Raw genomic sequence first — 20,982 nt, forward strand, 5'->3', positions numbered from 1 at the left:
CTGTACTTGCTTTATCTTTGTAAAGTGTCCTTGAGTGTCTAGAAAGGCACTTTTAAATAAAATTTATTATTATTATTATTATTATTACTATTATTATTATTATTATTATTATTATTATTATTATTATTATTATTATTATTTAGTTGTGATGTTTAGGGTAAGGGGCAAGGTAAAGCATTATGTCAGTTAGTATCCTCACAAGGATTGAAGTACAAGAGTGTGAGAAACACAAAGACGCAGCAGCACGATAGTCACAATATTCCACGCTTTACTGATCCATTTTTTTCTGTTTTCTGCATCGTTGCAATCATAGGGCCCTCGGTAAACATCATACCTGCTAAACATTAGCATGTTTACACTGTCATTGTGAGCATGTTAGCATGCTGGCGTTACCTTTGATTCCATGTACTGTACAGTATGATCCCGCCTCACAGATATGCTAGCATGGCTGTACACTCCTGTTCATGTCACCCTGTCGTCTGCTGAAGTAAAAGAAAGCAAGCTGTCTTATAGTGGTCAGAAATAATAAATCCTCATTGGATTGACCTCAACTTCATAATGAGGTCAAACAAACCTTGTTGTTGTGAAATGTTTTATAATATTTAGAATGCTAACAAGCTTAAAAAAGTAGTCGATCATGAGTTTTTCCTAATTTAATTAATTTTCTTACATTCGGTAACAACTTGAGAACATATATGTTTTTTCCACTTCCAAAAATAAAGTGTAGTCTTAAAATTAATACTTGGTAATTATTAACATATTTAGTGTTTAGATGGCAGTATTTCCAAATATTTACATTTACAAGAAAAGAACAGCAAATATCTCGAGTAAAAAAAGCAAAAACTCTGTCATGCACCTAATTCCTTTTCATTTAAATTGCTCTTGTTCATTTTTCATTGGTTCACTTGCAGTGTTTTTTTTTTTTTTCACATTGTTCTGATCCTTAGCAGCGTTGCATCTGCCTCACTCTGACAACACTAACAAGAAGATAATTATATCATTCTGTGTCACAACCAGGGGTTAATTGTGCACCCTTGAATACTGTTAATTGTTTGTTTCCTGCGAACTGAAGGCAAAATTTAAACAGTGAAACCCCACGTGTTATGGGTGATTGTCAGCAGAGAGTCAGTCCAAAAGACAAGTATAACTGCTCTTTTTATCTCCTAATCTTGTAAATTGATACTGGATTCTGGACAAATTTACCAGTTTCTTTACATTTATAAATATTAACTTCATTTGGCCCATTCTGTTACGTGATGTGTGTCAGCATGCTACTCCTGGCCACCGATTCCTGTATGTCACTGTTAAGTCTTTGGCAGCTAGCTGCCGCTCCATGCCTGTACAGGTATATGCTGCAGTGCTAGAAATCGTTAAAGTCAAATGATTTATAGATTAAACATTTAACACATACAGTACTTGTGAGATGGTGTGCTGAAAGGCCGTAAGGCTGAGAATGTGTTTCTGTTGGCCTTAAAGGTCATTATTTGAGGTCCATAAAAGCAAGATGTATGTACAGTAGCTGAAGTGAAGCAGCTGGTGCGCTTTTAGTGAGACAGATCAGTTTGAAAGATTTTAGACACAAATGGCCGGATTATGCTGTAAATCCTCTCATATTCTCACTTCAAATAACGCTCTCCAGAGTGCTCGTGGAAGTCGTGTGAGTATTAGTTTGAGTAAACATGTGTTCAGTTGTGTTCCTTCTGTCTCCCCAGTAGATTTAACTGAGAGTCCGCTTCGACAGCACCAAACAAAGCATTTGTCCGTTAAAAAATGGGTGAATGATGCTAATATGTAAACATGATGAGCTGAGAACTTTTATTTGCAGCACCTGTGATCCTCTTCAGAATTCACCGTCACGTTCCCAGAACAGAACATACTGAACCGTTCATTACTGTTTAATCTCAGACAGGCTCCGTACTGGTGTTGGCGGCGGTCGATAAGTCAAACCTCTCACGTCCCTCTCTGGTACAGCTCAGAGCCCTGTATAGCAAGGTTCACAGACACAATGTGAAATAAAACGATATTACTCACAAACACATACTACAGCAGCTACAGGTAAAGAGTGACTGCTTTTCTGATTATTTTCAATAGTTTTCCTTGCTGGTAAAGACCAAGAGCTTGTGTTTTCTATAAACAGCTACTATAGCTTTTGCAATACCAAATAAACTGGTGAGACAGTTTGACAAAGGGCAACTGTCTTGATGAAGAGACTTGTTATTATGTCAAGGTTTATCTTATGTACTCTGGTTTGCCGCAGCTCTGCTAGATCATGCTTAGAATCAGGGCATTTGTCCAGGATGTCTGAGCAAAATGTAGCTCTGTTCTCTGGCTGTCTCTCCGCTATTCCAGTATTATTCAGAAGTAATGGTCCTCTTTCAGTCAGTGGAGGAGAGTAGTATTAAAGCCCCTTATATTCCAGCAGCTTTGCAATCATTTTGTCACTGAGCACAGAGCAGACACAAAGTTCACCGGTTTAACCATTTTCCCTTTCAAATAAGAGCTTTTGTTGATAATAGAAATCTTCACAGGTACTGACATACTTTATGTCTTTGTATCATACATATCTGCATTATGTTTTCATAATAACTTGAAAATGGATACAGTTGGATAGCTGTGAGCTGGGTTAGTCCACAAAAGCGGTACGTTGACTTCATTTTGGCTTGATTTGAACGCAACGACAATGTACAAATGTACAGACTGGCTTCGTCCTGCCCAAGTCTCCCACACTCTGAGAGAGAGCACTGGCAGGTGGAACTGGACCACGTGGACACAAAAATAGAAAAACAGAATCACTGTACATATTTAGAAGGAGGAGTAATGCCACACGGTCCATTTTCCTCTGAACTGCACTGGTCCTCCCATCTGCTTGGTAATAGGAGGGTCCTCAGCACGCACTCCTGCAGTCTTTAGTGTCCATTGTTCAGCAGATGAAGGAGCAGCAACAGAAGGCCGAAGACAGCTTGAAGCATTAGGCTGGGAGGTGAAGCAGAGATTGGGGGGCTGTTGGATGGCAGGGTGGACTGGCCCACTAGCAGTTCATTTCCCAGGGCCTAAGAGGAGACACAGAGATCAGTTTATGGCCACTCTTTTTTGGATAGTCCAATGCTGATGATCTGCTAATACCATAGAGCGTACAAAACCAGCCGTCATAGATCATCTATCTCAGTTCATTTTAGAAATGAAGTTCAGGGTTAAAAAAATGTGGGCTCCTTGAATGAATCTCTGAAAGTCCCCCAGACGTCGTAAAATTTATGCATTGTCAGACATGTGAGTTTAGACAATCAAAGAATCAGAAATACCTACTTGCCATGTCTTAAGGGAGAAATGATGAATTGCACATTGGACCCTGGAGAGTCACTGCGATATGTTCGTACATGCTTACGTTTTTATGGAAATGAACCTAAGAATCATTCATTGCGACTTGGCAATGGAGGTTGGCTCTGTCTTTTCCCTTCTCGGTCCATATAATGAGGGTAAATGTGTGGGTGTGCAGCATACTGTACTTATGTGGGCATAAGGTAATGTTCACCCACAGGTATAATTAATTTGGAATAATGCTCCTAACCTGAAAGTGAGTCTGAAAGGGAATAAAACATCTCTCCTCATTTGATTTGCCACGTTACAGCTGTGCATGGAAAGCAGTATGTGATCCAGTGGGCCCACATCATGGAAGTTAAAGTAGGCAAAAGAGGGCGAAACATTTGCACACGCTAATCTTTTTGTGAGGATGTCGTGAGGTATCCCATTTTGATGGCTGGTATCGTGGGGTCTGATCCCAGCATTACTGCTATTACTGTGGTCCTGCATTCAGATTTTCGTTGTCAGCCTCAATCACAACCAGCTTGACATGATTTACCTCTTAAGTTGGAGTGACACAGAAGAAAAAGAATAATTAAAGCTACTGTGTGCAGAATTTGAAAAGACAGCATGACAGACTACCCTAATGGATTCATTCAGGAACTCTGAGAATGAAACACTGGAAAATACCGAGACAAAACATAGACTGCTCCAGTGTGTACGCCATCAAAATACTTTCAAAATACGATAATCGTCACATGAAAATTCCACACATTGTAGCTTTAATATTTAAACATGTCATTATCTTTGTGGCACTTCTGGCCAATGTTTGCTCCTGCTGTCAGAGATGGCTCACTGCTGCTGAGCACCGCACGACAAGTAAAGTGCGCACCTGTGTTGGTATTATGGTTTCCAGAATGTTCCTCATAGTTTCTGTGGTTTGTTGTGGAGAAGCGGTGCTCCTGTTTTCTCTGCTGCTGGGGCCAGGGCTGGGCGTACTGGACTGGCTGACAGTCGGCTGCTGGTCTGATTCACTTCCAAACGTCATGAGAGCGTTCTCTAAAACACAAGGCACAGCAGTAAAAGGAAAAAAAATCTGTTATCACACTTTAGTGACATCATCTTAATGTTTTTTCAGCAAGTTTCACTCATGTCTTATTTAATCATGGCAGATGCCTCCGGTTCTGAATGGTAAATTTTGCATGAGAGCTTTTGCTAGACCAGAGCTAGTTGGGATTTGGTCAGCAGAGGCGAGAGAGAGAGAAAAGAAAACAGAAAATACTCAGTATTCTCTTCAAGTATCCAAACTGCACCTGCCTCTCCACATCGACCTCATTAACTCATAGACCATTTGCACTGGCCAAACAACTCTGAGACCTCTCTCTGTATCTTTTCTAGGCAGGGGGCCCGAGGAAAGACTGGCCAGAGATTCACCTCGCCGCACACACGCAGCAAAGATACTCATTGTGTGTACAGGTTCAGTGATAGATATATATGTACTCGCTGAGGTTAGTAACAAGGACCATTAAATATTCAAACTGCAGAGCAGAGGCCATGAGTGAAATGGAAGGAGAGTGTTAGGATGAGAATTGGCTTTAGGAAACACGGTAGAGGAACAGAAGACTCAATAATTACAAGACACCCATGTAGCACCCTAATATGAAATTGTATTCTGTGCTCCCCTTTAATCCATGTCATTGTTTCCATTATTTATGTGATGTGTAAAACAGAAATTAAAACAGAACAAACTGTGTTTACTGACAACAGTTTCACTAAGTGTTCCTGAGCTCATGCAGTAACATCCATTATCCAATCATGTGTTCACAAAGTGGTGAACCTCGCTCCGTCCCCGCTCGTGAACGACTGAGCCTTTCCAGGATGGATTAAGAAGTTACCATGTTCTGTTTTATTCATGTTTTTCGCAGCGTCCCAACCTTTTTGGAATCGAGGTTGTCGTTAGCATTCAGTGTGTTGCTGATCTGGAGGCTTGAATCTGCATCCTCCACTTAAAGAGCCGTCTCTTTACGCCCTTTGCCTCCCTGTTGCTCATAATATTTGAAGAAATCATGCCGTCTTTTTTGGAATCCAGGTTGTATTTAATACTGATTTTTCTACTGTTCCTACCTAACACAACACCATGCATACTCCAATCCATTCTACCTGACTTGCTGTGATCGTCGGTGTCACACTGATTACACCCCCCCACCATTGTTTTGCTTTTTAAATATATAAAAGACTAGAGTATATGTGTTTTCTTAAGGATTCAATTTCATTAGTGCATACAGCATCATATTAATTAGCAGCTCAATCTGTGTTACAGTACAGAACGAACAATAACGAGCAGGTCATGAAAGACCTGAGGTGTGAAGGAATGTTTGTCAGAGTAGCCAAAAGATAATCAGCCGCTTTCATGAGTAAGCTCTCAAACTTTTCCCCATCAGTTGTGAAAGAAAGCACATCAGGTGTTTGGAGGAGATTTAATAAATGTACAATTACCTAACAATCACAGGACCAGCTTACTTATAATTCACTAAGAAGTGACTGTCTGAACACTCAGGGAGAATTACCAAGGAAACAGCATGAAGGGGATGATTAATAACTAGAGAAAATGAAGTGAGCGAGTAAAATGGAGCGAGAGAGAGAATGAGCGAGCGTACTGCTAATTCTACAGAAAGCACAGGATCTCTGATTTAAATACATGGCTCTGCTGCTGGTTGAGCATGCTGGGAAACATCTGCCTCACTGAATCCCCACAGCTCTGCCCTGCCACGCTCTGGTATCATAGAACTGATTTGCTTTGCCTCTCATATCAGGTCTGTTCGAGTGTCCCCTGTTGCAGGTTATCAGTGCGAATTATTCTGATTAGGGTACGCCGTTTTTGTCTTTCACTTCATAATGAAATTATTCTGGCTGTACCAGCGGTGGAGTGAAATGAGTAAAACTACAGCAAACCACACAAGGGCCTGAAGTTTTTGTATTACAACAGTATTTAACACTATAAATAACACAATTTGTGTGCGAGTGAAAGCGTCGATTTTCCATCTCACCTTACATAAATACGAATATCTGCTTTAAATCTTAGACAAACATTTTTTTTTTACTGCTCCCAGCCACAAAATAGTCACGTACCTCCTGAGAAACCACAACTTATCCTTTTAACAGTTAGGTTTTTGATAGATTAAACATATCAGATTGGGCTGCACAGCATCGACATGGCGATGAGCACATTACGAGACGTTTGATGTCCAGGAAGACAAACTAACTCATCATGCTGCAACTGTTTGGCTGCTTCATACAAAAGAAAAACTTTTCCATAATGTACAAGAGCATTCTGATAAAATTTACTCTGATTTAAAAGTTCTTAGATAAGCGAGTTTCTAGTGAGTGACAGGCCTGAACTGTGTTAGGAGTGTGGAGAAAAGATGGACTCTTTACCAAGTGGATTGACTTCTGAGACTGTGGTTGTCTTTCTCATGTACACACTTGCATCCACACCAATATTGCTTTGTTTGCTTGATTTAATACACCTATTGAAAACTGGATTGAGTCGTGGTCTATTTGTTTTTGCTGTGCTGGTTTATGGCAGCGTACATTTCACTGCTGCTGGCTGTTTGCTTTATTGTTTTGTGCAGTTTGACGCCGCTGCTTTATTTCTGTTTTATAATTCTGAATTTGTCAGACGCAACTCTGATTGGGAGCCCTCTTCATTTAAAACCTGCTTCAGAAAAGTTCGAGAATTCTTTCCAAATATTATTACTGTATTATATATATATGACAGATAAAAAATGTCACGAAGTCATTTTTTTTCCAATATCATGCAGCCCAAACATGAGATATGTCATGTTAATTAAGACCTCAAGAGGTAGTGGGTGAATTTTGTCCTCTGCAGAGCCTCACTGGCTGTTTCCCGCTGTTTCCAGTCCTTATGCTAAGCTAAAATAAGCAGATGCTGACTGTAGCCTCACATTTATTGGACATGAGTCGTATCGATCGTCTTATCTAATTCTCAGCAATAAAGCAAATTAATGTATATCACAATATATCAAAGTATTGCTTTAAGGTTTTAAACATACATGTAACTTGTATTAGAAAGCTGAAAATGGAAAATGTAATTGTCATGAAACAGTTACAATATGACCAAAATGTCAGAATACATTTGCACCTTTGTGAACTGAGACAAACTGTTTATCATTGCAGTCTGATGATGTTGATTGTGTCCTTGGAGCTAAATAGAAACTGGATTTTACAGCACTTTTTGAAACATTTAATATCTCACTGTTGTTGGCCTAGTTTTTTCTGTACAGAGACTCAGTGACTGAGTCATGACCAGAAACAGACCTAAATGTATCCTGGAAAAAACCCAACATAAAGATGCCTGGAAAGAAAAAAATACCCCAAACACATCAGCTCTTTCTCCTAAACTACACGACACCGGTTAAACAGGACACTAAAATAGCACAGATTTTCTACCCCCTCATACCTCTATGCAAACACAACCCTTACCCCAAAAACCTGAGTCAGTACATTCCAGTACATTGTGTGGATAGAGTGACACTCACGGAGACAGATGTTGTCAGTGAAGTATCCCAGGAAGTTATCACACTCTTCTCTCCGGCTCCCACTGGCTGAGCAGGAGCACCATGGAGCCACGCTGGACGTGGAGTTGTCAACATAGTTGGGAGTTATTGTACTTCCTGCAGAGAGACCGCACACAGGCCTCAATCAGTATTAAATATTCATTCTCCTTTGAGTTGTTACACTATGGCCCTTTATTATCTGAAACATTAATGGACGCTGCATTTCCTATTCTCTGACCTGATGCACAGGGCTGATAACATTCTGTTGGTTTGACTGACGCTTATGATATAATAGAGCAATACTAAGAAATACTCCAATTTTCTGTTTTTTGGGTCACAGAAGTCTCTGGCATTGAGAGGTTTTTTTTTTTGTCTGTGCCACAGTGGAGGTAGGATTTCAACTGCTTTAATAAATACAAGACAGGAATGAAAATGCCAAGTGTGTGTTTGTGCTGAGGGGCACCATTTGAGGTTCTTGAAATGCATTAGATCCTCTCTGCAGCGCGTGGAGAAGAACTGGCTGTTCTTTTTCTTTTACGGACTGCTATAAAACAAATTAAATATTGTGTAAAGAGCCTCTTTTCCCCCCTCTGATAAGAGATTTTTCTGCTTTTGTATCTTAAACCATGTTAAACTTTTGTCTTTTGGTTCAGAATTGGAAGTTTCTTTTCATTCTCTGACTCATTCTTAACCTGTTCTGAATTTATTAATTCACCCTCCAGCTAGCCTTCGCTCATTCCTGCCTCCTTGTCGCTGCACAGTTTGCTCGTTCCTTCTCTAACACAACATATGGCACATAATCTTCTCTCACATACTGTTTCCCCTCTCTACCTGCTCATTGCATTTCATCTTTCCCTGTCCTTTGTTTGCGTTACCTCTCAGGTGTGCACCTACCTATGAGTCCTGTGTAGGCGAGGAGGCAGGCTCCATAGTTCCCCTGCTTGCAGCCGTTGGCAGACGTTTCAGAGGGATCGCAATCGTACTGAAACTGTGCCAGGCGAGACCTTCAGACATAACGGGCACTGGTTAGCAAGAACATGATAGATCCCTGTGTTGTTTTGCGCAAAAAAGTTTGCTGCTTCTTTTTTATACATTGTGTCGACTATAACTTGGTCATTTAATTAAGAGTTTGCCCCTCTGACATAAAGAAATATTGTTGGCTGTGGTGAAGACTGAAAGCATTGGACTGTAATGTGAAAGTGATAGAAAGAGTAATATATTTCATCCCCCAGACCTGGGATCATTAGTAAAGCCCTCTGAGTGTAATGGGGCTGTGAAAAATAATGGCCATGACCAGAGATAGCAATGAGCGATAACTCTGATCCATCTGGCTCTTTATCTGTGCTAAATATTTAATGTGTTATTCCAACAGGCTCTCTGGGGTGTTCTAACCGATGGTGGTAGAAAGCTTTAGGGTAAAACAGCGGGCCATTTTGTTGATTGAATGGCTGTTTATTTGATTTCAAAGAGCCATAATATTGAACAGCACCGGCCCATATATGTATGGCGAGGATATCTAAAATCTGTATCCGAGGAATACTTGAATAAAGTGGGAATGATGAAAGATTGGCTTTGCTGATTTGGTATACTATGAGAGAGGAGGTGGATCATTAAGTAAAGCCAAACTGGGAGTTATGCTCATATTATAGCCGTATGTTATTGTATCCATATGAGACCGTGGCTACGTGAGAAATAACTTTAATATCTGTTACAGACATGAGAGACAGACTGACATTGAAATGAATGGGAGCCAATTAAAAGCTTCCACTTCTCCATTCTCACCTGCACACGTAGTCGGCATTGCAGATCCTCATCTGTGTAATGCAGTTGGGTTTTTCCACGCTTTCATACGAGCAGCTGGGTACAATGGTCTGCCTTCGACGCTCTGCACAGGCGGTGTCCGTACAGGGGCAGAAGAGCAGCTCGTGCGTGTAGTCGGCGGGGACGCGGTCAAAGAACCTGCGCAGAGCCTTATTGCATTTAGGCCGGTTGCACAGGCCCGACTTGGCAGTGGGTTTGATACAAGCTGAGACATATTCTGTGCGGAGCTTCTGGCACAAGTCGTCCACATTGCAAGCCTTGGCTGCATCCAGGCAGCGATTCACAGTTGTCATGCCAACATCAGAGTCTGTGGATAGAAGTAAGGTCAAAGACAAGCGTAGATATCAGTGGAAAAATAATAGCAATCGAGGAAAAGGGTTTTGTGTTTATACAAATAAAGCGTATGTGACCTGTGGTGTTTATTTATTCAGCCTGCTGAGATCTAATCTCGCCTTGTTGGAGGTTCAGAAGTTGAGACTGGTAGTTTTGAATTAAAGTTCAGCTTCAAGGTGGAAGTGTCTGTAAATAAGCAATGGAGGCTCATTTCGTGAGAATAACTAAATGAGTGTTAGAAAAGGAGTCTGGTGTCTTTTCTCATCTTCTCTAAGAAAAGAGAACAGTTTCTCAGGACATTAAGTATAACCCAGTGGGCTCCTTTGCATTATTTTAATGTTAGCACAAGAGCCATGCCTTTCCATCCTAGTAATTAAAATGATCATGATAGCTGGCATATTGCAATACCAGACTTAGAATTTCAACCTACTGTGCTGCTGCCATTTGTCAAAAGACTGCACTTTGGTATTCAGCGGATTGATGTGTGTCCGCTATCTGTTAAAAAACCCTCTCTGTCACCCTCCTATCTGTAAAATGTGCCCCGCTGCTTTGTTACTATAACTATTCCTCCATCTGTTATTTCAAGGTTAGCGGCCAATCACATATATTATGTGAAATAGAGAAGGTTCACAATCGCATTTATCAAACCTTTTAAAAAAACGATCATAATTTAAAGCAGTTTCAGTGTGATAGCAGTCTGAAAGCCTCCTAACAATGGCCGTCAGGCTAAAATGTGTGCCGCAGCTGGTGTCACCACTCGTTGATTATTTGAGCTATTGTGTTTTACATTTGATGTCGCTGTTGAGTCTTGTTTGTGCCCTAATGATAGAATTGTCCCCTTATATTTCTGACAAGTGTGTTATTAACTGAGCTTCTGACACCACATCTAACTAGAAATTCAGGAGACAGAGAGCAAGAGACGTTGATTCGTGTAGGATTTTAGAATCAGATTAAACACAAGTTTTCATAGACCTTTCACGCACTGTGAAAAATGCATTTTTAGTTCACGTTGTTGTTATTTAATACTAGGTTTGTAATTTTTATATCCACAACATGTAATCTGCTTTTCAGAGTTTGGATTTTTTAATCAATTCTATGAGACTGCATTGTTATATGAGCCTGAGGCTATAAGAAACAATGCCTGGATTAGTATTCATTGACAGTCGTGGATTATGTTATTTCAGCTGAGTCTGGCAAATAAATTAGGTTGCCATCAAACAAGTTGGAGTCAGAGATGTAATTTTGAATGCTGGAGTTGTGTTCAGATGAATAGTAATAACTTGTGCAACTGTGTCTAAGACAAGAAGGGACCTCTAGTTGCCTTGGGCGTGCTTCCAGGAAATATTCAGTGGAGTCATGTATTTGTGCAAGAACAAAACATCTTCAAAGGGTAAAATGGTATAAAATAAGGTGAAAGTTAATGAAGGTCAGTGAACTTGCCTGCTGTAATAGAAGCCAAGCGGACGTAGTCGTAGTCCCTCTGCACTGTCTCATAGGGGTAGTTCTCCACCAGGTTGAGTCCTACAAGAATCACAGATGCAGGTAGAAATGTGGGCTTGAATAGTGAAGCATCACAATACATTTCAAGTGCATGCAACATCAATAATTTTCTCTTGTCATTTTCTTTTTTCACATCAAACCTCCATCTGTAGTGCTTCCACTGCTGTGTGTATACAGTTCTGCTTTGTTTTAGAGAGTCTTTTTGCAGTGTAGACAGCTGTTATTCAGGAACCACTGACCATGTATGATGGACTGATGAAGGCTCCAGTATATGCTCAGGCAGTTCTTCTCCTTCTTCATGCCCCGTTTACACTGGCAGCCATGTAAGGGGCTGGACAGCAGGGCAGACACTGCGTTGGCACACTGGCTCCTGGCACCGGGGCCCAGCTTCACGCTGCCATTGCCCGCCACACACTGACGCAAGGTCCGCAGACGTGGACTACAAGTCTCATCACTCGAGCACGAGTCTCCGGCCACCAAGCAGTCTCTGCCGGCCAGTATAACCTCTAACAGAGCTGTGAGAGAGAAAATCAGAGCACAACAGAGGGATAAGGGGAGCGGAGATGGCAGTTGAGGTGTAAGGGTATGAGACGAGAAGGAAAATTAGGAATAAAGGAGAAGCAAGCTGAAAAGTTGGGCACAAATGTCAGGAATAAGAAAGGAAAAGAGCAGTTTGAGAGGGAAGAATGTGAACAGTTGTAAGGGGATATTGAGCATTAAGTTAAATCAACAGGGGGGCTTATTGTGTGATTCTGGAAACGTGAGAATGCAGAGGTGAGATTCTTTTGCCTGTAATCATTACAGCGCTCGTCTCACACCCACCAGTGAAATTTTAATGGATGTAGTTGATGAATCTCATTGCTTCAGAACCTGCAATGCATCATGCATCTTAAGTTTGGCGAAACTCAGCATAGACATTCAAGGTACTGTGTGTGATGGACTGTTTTGTCGAGTTGAGGGACAATCAAGAAAGATTTACTCTTTTTTTTGTTGTTGTTGTTGTTGTTGTTTGTTTCGTTTTTTCGTATGACAGCTGTATTAGCTGCCTAGCTCTAGGGATGACAGTGTTGATCTATCGGTTGACTATTCAGTTGTACTGCATGAGTAAGGTCTATTCAACGAATTGCAGAACTTGAATAATGAGTGTGCGTCATGTGCAGAATACAGAGAACATTAACAAGTGAAAGAGCCGTAGATATTCATCTGTTGCTGAGGTGAAAAGCCTATGCAGCACCATGAAAACATAACAGCTGGTCAGATGGGAATTGTTGGGTTTCTTAAGTACTGGAAGCAAACATATGAACAGAAGACGAATGGTGATGCATTATTACTGCATTTATAGTATTTTATGGCTCTTTTTTTCTTCTATCTTGCAAACAACTGCCCCGTGGAGGCATATTAATATGGAATTCCAATGTAATTAACTGCTGTGCCTTTTATATCCTGCTTTGTATATTGAGTTTGAGTTGACTGCTGCCAGGATTATGCGCACAGGCAGCGTTTGTTTGTTTCTTGAACAAAGCTCTGCATCAGAGTCGCAGTGAGATGGTCGGGTGGACGTCGGACATACAAAGCTCAGGACTGAGACAGGGGTTCACATCCCGTCTGTTAGGTTTAGGCAACAAAAGCTCTTTGTTGAGTTCAGGAAAAGATTATGGTTTCAGTTTGATGCTGATAAGCATTTTTTGTCTCCTCATTCCCCTACTGCAGACTTTTTCTGTATTAAACCAAACCACAGTCTTTCCCTAACCTTGACCAAATGCTGTCAGTGTTTAAACATAATCATAAAAAAGTTAAATAATGTGGTTGTCCCTGCAGGTGGATATTGCATTGCAAGATCTGATATTTTACCGGAAAACAAATGAAATGCGAACATTCAGTTATAGAAAGTTATAGAGTATAGAAATTGAATTTCTAGGATTTCATTTGGGACCATAAGGATTTTGACTCGAAAAACAAACACAAAGCACACACAGCAGCAATATGAACTCTTACAATATCATAATTACTCGCATCAAGACGTTGATCCCAGGTGTGAAAATGTAGACAATTAACAGCAGAAAGTTTTCACTCGAGAGGCTTTTGTCGTGGAGCTCATGAGCCACATGAAATACAGACCCTTGCTGGAATTAATTGTAGTGGGGTTGTCGAATTTCTAAAAAGAGCTGCCACTCTTCTGTTGAGCCTTGTTGCACTCCCTGCGAATTTTTCTAATTATCCTTTTACCGACAAAATTCCGACTTGTTTTATATGTTTTACACCTTACATGTGTGCCCACTTTAAGGAAAACTTTCATCTGCATGTTGCTGTTGCTAGTCGAGGATCATCTCTGGACATTCAGAGCTATGTTTTTCTTTAGATTTGTTTTCTCAGGTTATTCTGAAAACATATTCCTGAGCATGACCCACAATAAGTCAAGAGGATCCCATTATTCTAACGCTGTAAATGCATACCACCTGCTTAAATCAAAGCTTTTCAATTTCATGCTGCTTTCATCAGCTTATATCTGCTTACACTTTAGATATTCCTGGGGCAAAGTTGTCTCAGCCATTGTTTTGGTCTCCAAAACACCCACACACACATACTCAAGAGCAAAGAAAGTAATAAAGCAACATATTTTCCTTTTTGTCAACCCTGTTCAATCAATTACGTGCCTTCAAAGCTAGATCTTCACCGAAACCCCACAGGTGAATTGAGTCTCACTCACATCAGGAGTTATCCAAGCTCTCATCCTCTATTCAGCACATGTCAGCTTAGTGCATCCAATACAGACATGTGGATGCACCGTGGAGGAAAAAAAAAAAGTTCCAACCAACGCCAACGTCCTGGAAGGCCAGATGGTCAGTTGCAAATTCAAGGCAGAGATCCCAGGCCCTCCCTGCTATGTGTGTCGGTTTGTGCTGCCTGGGCAGAAGCTGGAATAGACACCATACATCATGAATGCAAATGAGCCGCTTGATTTGACATTTCCAATAAGCCTGTCTCAATGTACCAGTGGGTTTAGCCAATTAACCATGTCAGTAATCAATGTGTTCTGAGGCTCAGTTAAGTCCTCAGTTTCCCTGCCACATAAATCACAGACAGATTGGCTGATCAGTTACCCTTGCGCACCGACTTAATGGTCCACTTCAGGAGAGATAAAATGGAAAATGAAACTTAATGAAGTCAGCTGGAATGTTACCTTCACTCCTATACACGCACAATGCAGTGAGGCTGTGGGGGAAATGGTAATGTATTGGTGCACTTAATGAGTATCACCTTTGTTTCAGCGCTCTTAAGATTTGTAAATTATATTAATAGTTGGATTAAAGCTGTCAGCCTCACTCTGAAGTGAGCAGCTTCCGCCAGTGATGGCAGCCTAACAAAAGGTGTTGGCAACATGATACAAGCCATTTTGCATGAGGCGTTTGGCAGCTACTTGTGCATGCTTTCAGCTAGAAACTTAATCCAAATTCTTTTTAAACATATTCCAATAAAGGTAAATATGTTGTTAGATTTTTAATAATCTATCAAATGACAATGTTACCACCACTCTCATAGTGTCGTTTTCAGCCACATCATGCGGCTGTTTTCAGGTAAAAAGCTCTAAAAACTGACTGTACACCACCTGCTTAGCATCAAACAGCAGACAGACATAGTTACTAACTAGCTGGTGAACACAGTGGAGCATTTAGCTGCTTAAGCTCCAGATATTTCCTTCAGTGGTACGAAGAGACAACAAAGCTAAAGCAGACTAAATGCTGGACTTACATTAATCAGTTGGCCAGAAAAAGGACTCCAAATAAATGATAATGTTCTTCTGTAACTGCTGAATGTGTAGATAACCAATAGTTTGCTAACATGTTTGCTATATCAGTTTAAAAGTTTAGTCAATGATGTGTTCACAACTTGTCTCTGCTGCCCCAAAGTGGCCAAAAAAAACAGTTATTAGTCAAATGGATTCTTCCTTGCCTCCTTGTTTTTCCCACTGCTAATAATATTCCCACTCGTCCAACAGTACTTCTTCAGCTGCTCCTTCATTAAAAGCTTGTTCTGCTGTGTTTGGTTTAACTCACAATGGAAAACCCAAAGCAACAGGAGTTACAATTAGCTGTGACTCTTTTTTTTTTGTCAGGTTCAACAATTAATGTCAGCATTTATACGTATCAAACATACATTATGTATTTATTCACGAGTCTTTGTTTTTCAAAGTTCTTGTAATACTATTAGTCTTCCTGCAGTTCATCCTGCTTTTGCCACTTCTACATTTCCAATTTATCAAGCAATATAAGCTGTAAAAGAAGTGTTAATCAATCACATTTGTGTAGTTGTCTTTAAAACCACACGGTTCTAGTTTTTGTGCTATTTTGAAATATTACCTTGAGCCAAAGGAGAGAGATTTTTGAGAGCAGAGACATTCATCAAAAGTCATTAAAATGAAAAGAGTTAGAAGTGTCACACTTTAATAAGATCCAAGTGAATATTAAATTTGTTCTTATTCTTTGCTGATCTCCTGCTGGTCACATTAAGCTCCTTAAGTATAGCACTTTGCCTTCGAGAGAAAAGTGAAGTTCGTCATGTTTTGAAGGTATTGTAGGTCCTTATGTGTCCTGTATACAGTGTTTGCTATATCATTGACAAATTCTAGGAGCTGAACATTTAAGTTATTGAGTGAATATAAATTGTTCTACCAGTGTATGAATCATGCTTGCAGGAATGTAGCCTTTTTTTCCTGTTACAAATCATTGCTGTCTGATATTTTGCATAAGACAACATTATTCGCTTTTATGGCACAAAATTTGCAATTTCCGACATCAAAGCGGAGCAGATTGAATTTGGCAAAATGAGACAGCAAAATATCCCCCTACATTCAAAATGAAGCAATGTCAGCTCCGCTCACACTTCACGTTCGACATCAAACAAATAGTGCGCGCAGACCTAGAAAAGCACTGTAATTAAGCTTCAAAGTTTTCAAAAGAGAAGCATTCAAACTTTCATCAGAACACACGAGGTAACAAAAAAAAAAAAAAAATCAGCCATTGATTGAATTGATCCTTTTCCAACAAGGGCTATTTTCAACTTTTACTGAGAGAAAATACTGCCTGTAAGATTGTCATGTATACTATTTTGCTTAGAACTTCAGACACAAAAACAGTTGTCACATTAGCAACAATCTCAGGAACAACCTTTCAGTCAGATGCATATATGAAAGCATTCTGTCTGCAATAAATGGATGTGCAGCTGTTTTCTGTCAGAAAAGACTCTGATCTTGATCATTACACATGTATATCACTTAGTTATGCAGTAAACATTACCCAAGGCAGGAATGCCTTTAAAGCAGGTAGTAAGAAACTGGAACAGAAGGTGCTTAAAGTAAACAACTCACCACAGCAGTAGCTTGAAGGGTCTTAAGTGAGAGAGTTTGTATTATAGGAACTGCCTCACTGACTGGTTTGATGATCGGAGACGTCAGCTGATAGTGATCGCTTCACGACATGCATGAATTAAATGCTCTGCTTAAACGAATGAGATTGTCTATGACTGCCTGAATCAAGCAGGGAGTTTAATGTGATTCTCGTGGCTAGCTTTACAGTAATAGGCCAAGTTGCATTACCTTGTGACTTGACATCCTAATGTATTACTCAGATCAATTCACTCGAATTTGATTTTTCTCAGCTGGAAAATTACGTTCTTCCAAATGCCTATAAAGTAAGTTGTGGTACGCAACAGTGCAACAGAGCTGGACTTTACTCACGCTTTCCAACACAAGCAAGTTCAAAATGTCTGATGTGAGAAGTTTATATTTGCAGCAACTGTAATCAACTTCTTTATTGGCTGCAGCAAGTGATGTCATGCATGTAAGCAGCAGGCAGGTGTGTCATAGCTGTGTTTAGATACTGCAGAACATTTCCTACTGCTGCTGCTTCACAGTGGGGGGTGGCTTTTATTCCGAAACAGTCAAAGGAAGCACAGACCACGACTGTTCATCACAGATGCATGTTCAAAGCAGGACAATGGTCGTTTACGTGAGCCGATGCAATTACTATTGACTGACTTCTATATTAAAACAACTTGGCTGCCCTGCAAACAAATGCACCAGTTTCTCTTCTGTCGTAATTCTGACAAATTAGCTGGTCAAGAACTGTTTGCTGTAGGACTGAATTATGTTTTTGGTGGCTGTGGCTCAGGAGGTAGAGTGGTCGTCCACTGATCAGAAGATTCATTTCGTTATCACTCTACGCAGGACTGTCCAATGAAATTAAAGGTGTCGTCCCTTTATGCTACACGCAAAAAAAAGGGAGGATGACTGAAGGAGTCTCTCAGTCTGAGGGCAGATGCTGCTCTGTAGTCTGGTGGTATGGTTGTGAATACTTCTGTATTGCTTGCCAGAGGTGAAAGGCTGTTGTTGGGGTCGATAGTTTAACCGATAACCAAAGGCGTCACCAGATCAGCCAGGACAGAAATCTTTAAGCATTACACCTTTTGCCACAGAATCACATTCACTCATGCACAAGCATTTCATCTGATTGAGGGTGAGAGTGACAGAGAGGTCTGTAGAAGCACCGAAAACCTGTATTCCTCGAAGTGATGTCTCATGTCTCTAAGATAGCATCAGATCCTGAATAGAAACCATTTAGCTCTCTGATAACCATCTCCTCTCCTCCACCAACACCACCACCCATCTTTAATCGATGCCTTCCCTCAGAGGAGCTTTCAGCCGGAAAGGGGATGGTGCTCCGGTTGTCCAACAAATATGCATAACCTCAGCCAGTACTATGCAACACCAGGCACTCAACTCCTGAACACCAACAGTGCTGCATGTGTCTGCTGCTCTAAATCCACTGTGCTGAATTGATAATAAACCAAACGCCACAGCCTTAACTCCCTCAGCGGCCTTAATTATGCTGCCTGTGCTTACGACTCTCCCCCAGGGCGATTACACTGACAAATATGCTTATTATTAATCACTCTCCATTACTAGAGGCTGGAGGATGATGCTTCCATGTTCCCACCACATAGTGACACGGGTATGTTTTCTTCAGTTCACTCCTTTCTGTGTTTTTTTCAGTTTTTTTTTTCCTCAGGTAATTTTACACCCATATTTTGAAATTGGAAACAGACAAACATACAAATTGATCCCGCAATGCAAAGGCTGATGTCTGAAGGGAGCGAATTGTAAACAAAAGATTACATCTGAACACGGTGAAGATGCTGGTTGTTATTCATGACTCGAATCACTGCTTCAAGTGAGCACCCATGTCAGTTTGATCCAAGGGCTAGATGCTGTAAGACTGACTGGCAGAGCTGCAAAGGTCTTGTAACATTAAAGTTTGTTTGGCTCTTTGGAGTACGAGTTGACTAGTGCTTGTGTGTGTTCTCTCATTGTGTGATCCTTTTGAGAACCAGTTTGAGTTTTAGTCCATAGCAGACATAAACGTGCCTCATGTTTGCGTTCTAAGCTAAGCTACTAGAAGTACATTCATGTGTGTATTTTAATTATGGCTCATTACAAATATGCTGTGTTTCAAAAGCAGCTAGTTGTCACACAGTAAGAAAAAATACATCATGTATAGAGCTCAAATTTGATGCATTGATGATCGTTTCATAATCGCATTGAAAGCCCTCTGATTCGGAATCGAATCCTGAGGCGCGTTGAGATTCCCACCCCGAGGTTTTGAATGACAACACATGTGCACAGGGTGCCGAGAGGCTAAGGGGTTTGGGATTTAAAGGAGCATTAGGTACTTTATGACATCAATCAACCTCTATCAGCAACAACTTTGACAGCACTCGGGCAGTGGCGTTCAGTTAAAGTCATATGGGATTATATCACTGCCAGGATGGAGTGTTCTCATCGCCGCAGGGTAGGAATGAAGATTTGGAACAAAAATGCAAACGACATTTAGTGAAGATAATTTCTCTCGACAGTCTCTGTGTGCAACAATGATTTTGTCCTCGCTGCTTAACGAACAGGACGAGAGCCTCCCATGCTTAATTCAGTAGGGGCGGAACTTAGAGGCCCGACTAAGGGTTTCATCAGGAAGCAGACTGATGTTCTCAAGGTATAACATTTACCATGTTCCTAATTTAGCATGTTACCATGGCAGCGTTTACTGATTAGGACTAAACACAAAGTTCAGATGAGGCTGACTGGAATGTCATCAGTTTTGCAGGTTATTTGGTAATAAACCAAAGTATTGGGCATATTGAAATGATGATGATGATGATGATGATAGCGATAAATGAAAAATCACCAAAGATGCGATAGTGTGTCCCAAATAATAGTATATCCTTAGAACCACACTCAGAAACTTGAACCCCATGGTGGCGTTAGATGAAAAATCATTGGATTTATCCATCTCTCTAGTAGTTGTGGAGATATTTGAGTATGGACCAAAGTGGCGGACAGACAGTAATATGTCATTGTCAGTGGCATATTTATAAATCTGAAATTGCTGCCTATATTACTTTAGATATCAGTGTCTTTTTTCATTGTCACATCATTTTATTTCCCGGTATTTGTGAAGCACTTTGTAAAATCCCCCCAGTTTCAACATGAGCGCTATCATCTAAACCATTATCACCAAATCATCATCATTGCCCATTTGTTGTTTTATGATGATCACTTTCCGATGATTTACAGGCAAGCGTGTGATGACTTAACAACACTGTGAGCTGTAAATACCCACAGCTGCATGTAATCATCAGAGGATCACTGCCCTGGGGTTCAAGGAGGGTCTTTTCCACTCTTTTCATTGTATGAAAGGGGCATCCTGGAAAGGCTCAGTAGTTCACAAACAAGGATGGAGTGAGGTTCACCACTTTATGAACACATGATTGGATAAAGCATTATAGTACAGCGTCCCAACTTTTTTGAAATCTGGGTTGTATGAATGCACAGATAATTTCACGATGACTGATATCTGTGAACACATATTTCATTTGATACATAGAACAGAGTTAGACTTTGTGCAGTTGAAGTCTTGAGCCTACACCGAGCTGAATGTACGTGGCTAAACAGAACTCACAAGGAAATATCAGAAGGGTCAGCTCTTGCCAAAAGCAATGGTCAGGAAAAAACATCAAGTTTCATCAATAGATGCCTGAAAAACAGATTGTGCAAACACTGAAATTTAACCTAACTTGAAACGAGCGTCCCTGAAAGTTCTTGGTGCTGTCACACTGTTTGCCTGCCTCTGTTATTGTTACTGATGTGAAACAGAGGTAACATACTCCACCATGTGCTGCATAAGCCTTAACTATTCTTCCTCAGGTGGTTTCTGTACGCTTCTGGACCACCTGAGGCTCATATCACTGCCAGGCTGAAATAGCCTTAAAGCCCAGGGCCAAGTGCCAAATTCAAGCCAGCACAATGCCGCCCACCTGCTGACACATATATAAGGGCAAACTACATATGCGCAGCCTGTTCTGCTAAGCCGTAAGAAAGACCACAGGACAAAGACTCGCTCCCCTC

At 40.7% G+C, this 20,982-nt stretch overlaps 1 protein-coding gene across 1 annotated transcript in view; it reads right to left on the reverse strand.

Annotated features, from left to right (window-relative positions):
- Positions 1–859: 859 nt before the first annotated feature.
- gfra4b (GDNF family receptor alpha 4b) overlaps positions 860–20,982 on the reverse strand; it is a 42,030-nt gene continuing 21,907 nt past the window's right edge. The window contains exons 2-8 of the mRNA XM_070962683.1: positions 11,768–12,043; positions 11,469–11,549; positions 9,657–10,002; positions 8,769–8,878; positions 7,857–7,991; positions 4,190–4,356; positions 860–3,050 (exon numbers count right to left, since the gene is read on the reverse strand). Coding sequence (XP_070818784.1) covers positions 2,907–3,050; positions 4,190–4,356; positions 7,857–7,991; positions 8,769–8,878; positions 9,657–10,002; positions 11,469–11,549; positions 11,768–12,043 — 1,259 coding nt within the window. The 3' untranslated portion in view covers positions 860–2,906. The remainder of the gene's footprint in view (positions 3,051–4,189; positions 4,357–7,856; positions 7,992–8,768; positions 8,879–9,656; positions 10,003–11,468; positions 11,550–11,767; positions 12,044–20,982) is intronic.

This window comes from Chaetodon trifascialis, chromosome 5 (genome assembly GCF_039877785.1).
Source record: "Chaetodon trifascialis isolate fChaTrf1 chromosome 5, fChaTrf1.hap1, whole genome shotgun sequence".
In the NCBI taxonomy this organism is placed as follows: domain Eukaryota; kingdom Metazoa; phylum Chordata; class Actinopteri; order Chaetodontiformes; family Chaetodontidae; genus Chaetodon; species Chaetodon trifascialis.